The 9,820-nt window shown below is 47.2% G+C and overlaps 1 protein-coding gene across 4 annotated transcripts in view; it reads right to left on the reverse strand.

The window, feature by feature from the left end:
* Positions 1-6,964, reverse strand: part of LOC147256712 (ERC protein 2-like) — a 139,293-nt gene extending 132,329 nt beyond the window's left edge. For 3 of the 4 annotated variants that reach the window (XR_015117948.1, XM_086214937.1, XM_086214936.1), the window contains exons 1-3: positions 6,829-6,964; positions 3,435-4,570; positions 1-570 (exon numbers count right to left, since the gene is read on the reverse strand). The exon at positions 1-570 is cut by the window's left edge and continues 177 nt beyond it. Coding sequence is in view for 2 of the 4 variants with exons in the window: in XM_086214937.1 (XP_086071063.1) it covers positions 1-570; positions 3,435-4,298 (1,434 nt within the window). In the remaining 2 variants the exon portion in view is untranslated. The remainder of the gene's footprint in view (positions 571-3,434; positions 4,571-6,828) is intronic. The other variant, XR_015117947.1, reaches the window with a different exon arrangement.
* Between the last annotated feature and the right edge of the window lie 2,856 nt (positions 6,965-9,820).

A 9,820-nucleotide genomic window follows, 5' to 3' on the forward strand; every position in this document is an offset into this window, starting at 1 on the left:
CCTGGTCTCCATCTCCTCCATGGTTTTCCTTAGCAGGAACAGCTCCTTGGCCTGGCGCTCATGCTCCGACTGCAAGTGGAAGAAATTTTCCTCAGAAGGATCCAGAGGAGGGGATGAGGTGAAACCGTCACATCCGGGCACCTGGCATGGGCTGCAGCGCCGGCTCAAGCTAGAGCTGAGCGCCACCGCCGGACCTTGGTAGGGGGGCTGATTTGGGCTATTCCTTAGGCCAGGCTGGAGGGTGTTAGCTGGGCTGATTTTCAGTGAGGCCACTGCAGTGTTACAACCATATCCTGGGCTATGAATGATGATGTCAGCTTCCTGTTGACTTGGATTGTAGGTGTTGGATGGGCTTGCTCTCGGGCTGCTCTTTGGTCCGGGACTGTGGAGATTGCTGGGGCTTTGTCTGGGGCTGTGGCCCGGGCTGCGTCCAACTCTGTGTTCCTGGTCCATACGGAGCTCTCGACAGGAACCTGAGTTCCCCTGCTGACGCTGCTGCTGCAGACGGTTGTTCATCTCCCTGTGAGCCTTCAGCTCCTCCTGGAGCTCCTGAACTGTTAATGGAAGCTGCTGCAAAAGGAAAAGTAAAAAAATAACTTTAAATTCAGTAAGGAAACAAAAGAACCAGAAAACAACATTGACAACATTCAGGAAAAAAATCATGGTGGTATCGTTAAAACCAACCCAGTTTATTCCGTTGTCTCTAATCTGCAAGGGAAAGATGAACACACACACACACACACACACACACACACACACACACACACACACACACACACACACACAAAGCCAAAAGAGAAAACTACATGGAAAAAAAAAAATTATGAAAAATACTTCTCCAGTGGTAAAGCTTTTGGGTGATAGCAAGACTTCCCCAGCAGGGGGTAGCATTTGTCTTCAAACCACAGGAAACAGACACAATTGAACTGTGCAGGAAGGTCCAGTGAGGTGAGCAGAGGCGTGAGACACTATGAAGGAAGGTGGTATTACAGATTCCAACATTGATTGAATATATGAAATCAAAAAGGATGAAAATGTACAGGCCAGGGGCCCTGAAGTCAGCTGTGAGCCCAAAATGAAGGCTCGACTGCCCTCCCCACAGGCATGCAACTCCTGATTATTTTCAGTTTGATTAACCAGCAGTGTTTTCAATCAAATAAATTCATTATTTAATCTACAGATTATCGAATATCAAGAAAATGCAAAGAACACACGTGACAATTTTCCAGAGCTTAAAGTGACGTGCTCAAACAGTCCAAAGCCCAAAGATTCTCTGTCATTCGCGACAAACGCAGCAGATCCCCAAAGTTCAGAGTCTGGCGCTGATCAATTATCAAAATAGATGATTCATTTTCTTTTGATGGATTCATAGTGATCACATGAGAAATAAATACCGCATACTGAGGAATTCAAATGGATCATTAAGAGTTAAGGTTCTTTATAAATGGCATTAGTACAGTGGTCAAATAACACTGGATTGATCTGCTCACTCACCACGAAGCAGATAAACAGCTGTTAAATGACCAGTACTTTCACGTGTAGCATCTGTGGCTCGTCAAACAGCTCTGGTCCAGGAGGCTGACACCTCCAAGGACACGCAGTGGAGAAGTAGGAGGGAGGCGAGCGTGAGCACAGACAATGCAACACACGAGCACTGAATATCAAGTCAGAGTGGGTGGACAAACCTCCACACACACACACACACAGATTGTAAACACAAATAAATATATAAACGTAGGCACGTGCACAAAAATGCACGGACATACACACACACACAGATGGGTAGAGGACAGGCCTGCAGCTGCGAGGAGAGGTGACATTCCTTATGCTAATTGCAAAGTTGTGCTGTCAAACTTGACTCTGCAGAGTCTCAAAGGGCAACGAACACAAGGAGAAGAGCAAGACTACGTGATAAAGGAGAGAGGCCAGTTAGAGACAAAGGACAACGAACATCAACTGCATGAGGTTTAGCGTTTTAACTATTAGCAAGCAAATGAGAGACCCTGAGCTTGTTGAGTATTTTATTCTTCTACATATGAGACATTGTTGCAGATTGACAACAAAGCAGCCGTCATCAACAGGTGCCACCAGGCGTGAGAGGGAAGGCAACGTCAGAAAGCTTAAGTCTGGTCAGGAGGATTCATGTTTCTGGGATGATCAGCAGAAGCAGAGAATTACGATAAGATTATTATTGGAATTTTCCTCCTCACTAGCATCATCACCTCGTGTCGCGGCCCGGCCCTTTTATTTATGAGCTCACAAATCTGCAGTTGAGGAACTGCGTTAGTTTTTAGATTTCATGCCTATGACAAGAAGGCAAAAGGACTGTTCCAGTGTGTATACCAGTGAGTCTATTGAGCTGAACATTAGCAACCAGTAGCAGACTGGTGGTGCCGATGGGTCACCAGGATGAGGAGTGCAGCACCAACACAAGACGCACAAGGGATGTCAACATTCACGCTCCGTTTTAACGCCTCACAATCTAAATATAAGAAGTCTTAAACTGGAATTCTTTGGCAGTTTAAGTGGTGTGTGTGTGTGTGTGTGTGTGTGTGTGTGTGTGTGTGTGTGAATACCTTTTCCCGGACCTGTATGACAGCTGTTTTTCTTTTCTAGATGGTTGCTGATCTTGCAGCAATTTGATCTATTTTTATGGATTAAAAGTGGTGTTTTGATAAATATGTATAATGTAATATGTATAAAATATGTATAAAATCTCTGGAGCTTCGTGTGTGAATCACAATGTCCTCACACTGTATGACAATGTGAGATGAAAAAGCAACAGACACAAATTCAGAGGTGGCTCCTTGGTTACGAGAGGAAGGAGGAGGAGGGGCCAAACTTGTTCCATGCTTGTGTGCAGCGGGGGGGGGGGGGGGCAGTAAATAGATGTAAAAGAAACTGCACACCAATTGACTCCTAGAGCAGATACACAAAGAATTAAAATGCCACACAGACAAATGGAGAAACAGAAGGCTGCGACAGGAGACAGAGGAAGGACAGACAGTGAAAGGTGCAGTAGCTCGTTACACTGAGACGCACAGATGGATCCTGCCTGAGACTGAGTGGGCCACAAGACGGGAGGAGGTGGCACAGGACCGACTGGTCACTCTTCCTTCAAGAATTGCTATGAGCTTTCATAGAACACTTAAAACGGCTGCCGCTAGGGCACGTTCCCATGGAAACGCAGGCAGTACTGAGCCTGCAAACCATCTTAAAAAACCTGCAGAAAAGAATTTCTATGCAACCTTGAGGAGAAGAACAAAAGGTATGATGTGAGAGGTGCGATGCTCAGAGGGAACAGGCAAGTTGACAAAAAAGGCTGAATGTGATGTGCGGGAGTTTCAGAATGAGAACGCCAACATTTTACCCTCACAAAAGCTTGCTTTGGTTAAAGTGGCTCACTTGTGTGTTTCATGAGCCGTCATTCTCACCTGAACATCGTCTTGGTCCGTCCTGTAGTGGTCCTTCAGGTGTGAGGTCCTCCCTCCCTCCTCCCGTCTGAACCCTTTGTCTCTCTTTAGATCCGGGCTCCAGAAGTTGACATTGTTAATGCTGGAGCCCGACCTTCCCTCTCTTCCTCCTTCTAATTCTCTCCTCAAGTTGTCGTTCTCTCTCTGCAGCTCCCTCAGCTGAGCCTGGAGATCAAATGCTGCAGCTTCTCCACGACCACCTGAATCCAATTCCTGCGTCTGCCTACCAGACTGACGGCGCAGACTGGAAGTTCCCGCAGAAGGCAAGGGTTGGTCTCCATAGTGGTCGGATGGATGATGCAGCCCAGATGAGGTGATGTTTGGGCTGCTGCCCATACCTGTTGTGCGACCACTGTAGGAGGAGCGGCTGGTGCTCCTGCCCAGTGTCATGGTGCCTTTGGGGTAGCCACCCGAGGGCTCTAAGGCTTCGCGCTCACAGGGATACATGGTGCCGGAGGTGGCATAAGCAGCACTCAAAGACTGGATGTTTTCCATGGACAGAGTTTTACCCCCTGGAGCCGTCGCTGAACCATGACCTGCTAATTTGTTTGCTCCCGTGCTAGTTTTAGTCTTTGCACTTAACCTCGGCGCCGACCCTTGGCCTCCTGTTGGTTTTGACGTAGGAGCAGGCAACCCCCCTGACACCGAGCCTGGTTCTAGTCCTGAGCGGCAGCCTGGTGTGGAGATTACAGACTGTTTGCCCTTCCCCTGTTTTGGGGACCTTGAGAAGCGGGAGTGAGATGCGCTGCCATCGGCGTGCCCTCCACTCTTCGAGCCAGCAGAGATCTTGCTCTGGGCCGGCTTGGCTCTAATGTTTAAAGGCATTTTTCTATATGGCAAAAGATGACATTTGAGAGGACACAGTCGAGGTTGGGAAATTTTTCATCCCCCTTTATGCCACCAGAGAAGATAACCGGGTTTGAGAGAAGGCCACCTCTTGGCCTCTCAGTTTTCACCTGTCCATCCCTGAGGATCTGAGTTGTCAGTCTCAGTTGGTCCTTTTATTGGAGAGCAGCAGTGAGTTTTGGCTCCAGGACTCCCAGACACAGCGGCCAGACGCCTCTTGGTTTCAGCTACAGTGAAGGACATTGTGGGTTCTAGACAGATCAGACAAACATAGCAGGAAAGAGCCAAATCACAATTCATGGAAACAACACAAGAAGCTTGATGACTTGAGAAGTGGGCCATGAAACTTTACTTCCTGTTCCTAGAGACCAGGCTAGAAATCGCACCAACACGTCCAGCTACCTTAACTGCATGGTGTTTAATTGTCAGTGAAAGATTTACCAGCTTATTCGTTTCAGCACCATGGACAGCTCTAAAGCTCCTCTGGTCACACACGGATCCTGAACCCTGGGGCCTGTTTCAGGTTCTGGGAGTTACACCCTGAACTCTGAGTTCCTTTACCCTCAGGAGCTCTGAGAAAGCTGATGTGAGTATGTTCAGTCAACTTTGAGTGGGTTCCCTCTGAGTTAAACATGCACACCACAGCTATAAAAAGCCAACATTAATGGAGCCCCGATAACACGATTCACCATGGCAACAGCTAACAAAGGAGGTCTGCACACTGCATTGTTTACCCTTCTGCAATTAGAAATACTCACACACACACGCATATACACACATATGCGTGTGTGTGTGTGTGTGTGTGTGTGTGTGTGTACATACGCATATAAAATCATCATTTCCAAATCAATACATGTGGTCTTAAAATAACTCTCCTACTGAGGAGGACTGGGGTCACCCACTTAGTTGGGTTGGCGTTACTACTCAGGGTTTTCACTAGACCCCCGTTCTGAAGAGGGCCCCTGCTCAGGTCTCACTGAAACAGGGATAAAATAGTGACACTGCCTCTTGCAGAAGCAGTGGCGAGACCAACCCATTTTCCTACCATCCCTCTGGGTAAAACTCATCACCAGACTTTATTAAGGGTGTAGACACGGGCTGGTTCAGCTTAGACTGAAATAGGAACTCTGAATTGAGGCCAAATAATGTTAGAAGTGGGGGGGGGGGTATACTAGTGCGCAAACTGAACCTTGGGTTGCGTTTTTTGACAGTTTGCATCCCTAATAAGGCTGTTGTGAAGCAGCTGCAGGAGTCCAGAGCCAAACACAGAGTTTTTGAGATCAACATGTCAGACACACCACCATCATAGAGGGAATATCTGTGGGGAGGGGGTATGTTGCCCCAGGATCAACACAGCTGGACAACAACCAGGTGCATGTTGCCATTTTCACACACCCCTAAACATTACAGAGTTGTTGCACTGTTTGCTGCCATGTAGCATGGCTGTTGAGCTCTCTGGGCCACCGTAGATTTCGGTTCCACCCCTCCAGAGGAGACACTGAGTGGAGACCTGCAGCTGCCCCACCCCTTCAGGCCTGGCAATACCATTCAGTGACCAATATCCCTAGGGAGTCAAAGTAATACAACCCAGGCCATGATGGACCAGATATTGAGGTCTGTCAGCAAATCAGAGGCAAAATCCAAACCATAATCCCTCCTCTAATCCAAGAGGATTGGGTGGTGGTGGTCAGGCACAGCATTCAACCCAGACATTGGTTAAATCTGCTTGTCTGTCACAGCTGTCAGTCGCTTATCCATCATTGTCTGAGATGATGAATTCAGCTTAATGTGTCAGAGCTGGAGCCTGGACACATCTCTTCTCTGGACGCAGATACATTCACATGACATTGAGGATTATGGCACCGCACATGTTGGCGCTACTGTTGGACGTGTTTACTGAGGTGTCTACAACCACAGTCCCTCCCCCCTTCACACACGCGCGCGCACACACACACACACACACACACACACACACACACACACACACACACACACACACACACACACACACACCACACCCAAACACAAGAGCCTTGAAAACTATCTTGAGAAACAACTAAAATCCCACTAGAGAAGCTGGACCAAGGGTAGGGTTAGATTTAGGTCCTGGGTAAGGACCAGGGGTAGGGTTAGAGCCTCCCCCTGCCTAGGAGCTGGTGGCCAGCTGTTGCAGCGCAGGAAACACACACCTCCCGGGCACCAGAGACACGCCGGCTTGCTCCCGCGCCACCGGTGCTCTAACGAGCTGGCAGCGCGACGTGGAACAAACTTTATTCGCGGGTTCTGCCGGTAAAGCGGTGGCAGCGCCGGTCGCCGCGGCGCTCCGGGCGCAGACGCTGGTCCACTACGCCGCTGCATGAGGGATTAGTTTCATGCTCATATGCACACGGCTTCATGACTTCGCTGCCTTACATAATAATTAATCTGCAGCCCGAACTGACAGCGCATCCTGTCCTAACTAATGTTGCCTCAGTCCAGGTGCGCGTGGGAGACCCCGGTTCCGCCTTACCGGACCAGCAGCACCTCTCCATTCCCGACGAGTCCTGAACCTGCTCCATCCGACCTCGGCGCGGGATCCATGATCTCATCGACTCAGATCTCTCATGACCTGTCCTGCCATCGGGACCGCGTGGGCGCGCGCTGCCTGCCGGTCGGCGCGTGCGCGACCTGCGCCGCGCGGGGGCGGGCGGGGGGCGGGCGATGATTGGAGGATATCTACCACTTCTACACTCATGTGGCTTCTTTTCAGCGGTCGGAATCCAATTATTCCAAACTTTCTTATGTTGATTAATTTGATTATTATATTCTAGTGTCATACTTATCACAAAAAGCGTGTTTTGCTAAAATACTCACTCATGGGTGTATTTAGCACACAATGTTTTTCCTCTGCCATCACTTCTTAACACCTCCAAAGAGAAAGAGCCAGTCAGCGATAACAGCATCAAGCTAAAAGCAGCTCCAGCAACCGAACAGCTGTTGACTTGTTAGCTTCATGCTAAGTGTGGCTGGTTTTCTCCACATTCTCGGCAAGGCAAGGCAAATTTCTTCGTATAGCACCATTCATCCACAGGGCAGTTCATAGCGCTTTACAGAGGTAAAGAGAGAATTGAAAGTTAAAAACAGTTTAAAAACGAATATGTGAATTAAAACATTCAAAAATAATTTAAAATCAATAAAAGAGTTTCAGATCAATTCGACAGCAGACAAATCAATATTAAATCAATCCATCAAAACCAAATCAATACTGTCAGAAGGCTGCAGTAAACAGCAGTGTTTCCAGCCCTGATTTCAATGAGCTGACAGTTTGTGCCCCCCTCAGAGGTTCGGTTTGTTCCACAGGTGTGGACCACAGAAGCTGAAAGCAGCTTCACTCTGCTTGGTTCTGACCCTGGGGACGCTGAGTAGACCTGTCCCTGATGACCTGAGGGGTCTGGATGCTTCATACCCAGTCAGCAGCTCTGACATGTATTTAGGCCCAAGCCCATTCAGTGATTTATAGACAAGTAACAGGATTTTGAACTCAATCCTTTGACACACAGGGAGCCAGTGCAGTGGTTTAAGGACAGGTGTCATGTGGTCCACTCTCTTACTGTTGGTCAGGACTCTGGCAGCAGCATTCTGGATGAGCTGCAGGTGCTTGATTGATTTTTACTGAGACCTGTAAAGACACCGTTACAATAATCTAGCCTACTGAGAATAAATGCATGGACGAGTTTTTCCATGTCTTGTTGAGAGAGAAATCCTTTGATTCGTGCAATGTTTTTGAGATGATAAGAGGCTGATTTAGTGACAGTTTTTATGTGGCTCTTAAAATTCAGGTCTGAGTCCATAACAACACCAAGGTTTCGAGCTTGGTCGGTGGTTTGTAGTGTCATTGAGTCAAGTTGGCTGCTGACTTCAAGCCTTGTGTTTTTGGGACCAAACACAATGACTTCTGTCTTTTCTGCATTGAGCTGGAGAAAATTCTGGCCCATCCACTGATTGACCTGTAGGGTACAGTCACTCAGTGGATGCAGTGGACTGTGATCGCATGGTGACACTGTAATATAAAGTTGTGTGTCATCAGCATATGAGTGGTAGGAGATGTTATGGTGCTCTATGATCTGGGCCAGTGGGAGCATATAGATGTTGAACAAAAGTGGCCCAAGAATAGAGCCTTGTGGGACTCCACATGTCATCTTTGTTCGATCAGATTCACAGTTCCCAAGCGAGACAAAGAAGTCCCGATCTTCTATGTAAGATCTGAGCCAATTTAGCACCGCACCAGAAAGTCCAACCCACCTCTCCAGTCTGTCGAGCAACAGGTTGTGATCGACTGTGTCGAATGCGGCACTAAGGTCTAGGAGTACCAACACTGATATTTTAGATGCATCGGTATTAAGGCGTATGTCATTTAACACCTTAAGTGCAGTTTCAGTGCTGTGGTGTGGTCGAAAACCTGACTGGAAAGCATCAAAGAGATTGTTTTGGGTCAAGAAAGAATGAATTTGTTGATAGACAACTCTCTCAATGACCTTTGACAAAAAACGCAAGGTTAGAAAATGGGTCTGTAGTTGCTTGGTACTGAAGCATCCAGATTAGGCTTTTTTAAGAGAGGTTTGATTACTGCAGTTTTCAGTGCCCTGGGAAATTGACCTGATAGAAGAGAAGCATTTACTATCCTCAATACATTTGATGACACACAATGAAAAACACTTTTCTGCAAGCTTGTAGGCATCATATCAAGGCAGCACGTCGTGGAGTTTAAATTCTGAACCGTTTCTGTCAGAGTTGCATGGTCTATGGGTTGAAATATTTCTAGATTTCCGAGAAACTGAGGAGGAACTGGTGACATAACTAAGTTGCTTTTGGAGGAGCCACATATTGCTTGTCTTATCTTCTGAATTTTATCTGTAAAAAAGGCTGCAAAGTCACTGCATGACTTGTTGGACAGCAGTTCAGCAGGAATAGATGCCGAAGGGTTTGTCAGTCTGTCGACAACAGTGAATAAGGTGCGGGCATCGTTGGTGTTATTTTTGATCATCTCAGAGAAAAAAGACTGTCTTGCCTTTTTCAATTCTTGTTTATAAATGTGAAGACTCTCTTTATGAATGTCACTGTATACCTGGAGTTTGTTTTCACACCCTCTGCGTTCAGCCTGCCTACACTTTCTTTTTTGAGCTTTCACCAGAATTGCGTTCCTCCATGGTGACTTTTTTCTGCCAGATATAACTTTGGTCTTAATTGGAGCAATGGCATCCATAACAGTCATAACACTGGAGCTAAATCTATCAACAAGGTCATTGACTGAGGCTAAGGGCAGAGTGGGTGATGATGTAAAAGCCTGAGTGAATAATGTACCAGTGCTGTTGTTGATAGACCGCTTTCTTCTCACCTCTGCTTCACTTTTGCAAAGATTGGCAGGGATAGTCATTTTAAACTGAACACAACAATGATCAGAAAGAGCAACATCACTCATCACAACGTCAGAAATGTTCAGACCCTTGGAGATAATTAGATCT

The sequence above is a fragment of the Aulostomus chinensis genome, chromosome 9 (genome assembly GCF_037954235.1).
Source record: "Aulostomus chinensis isolate RoL2024-O1b breed Wild chromosome 9, RoL_Achi_v1.0, whole genome shotgun sequence".
Lineage (NCBI taxonomy): Eukaryota > Metazoa > Chordata > Actinopteri > Syngnathiformes > Aulostomidae > Aulostomus > Aulostomus chinensis.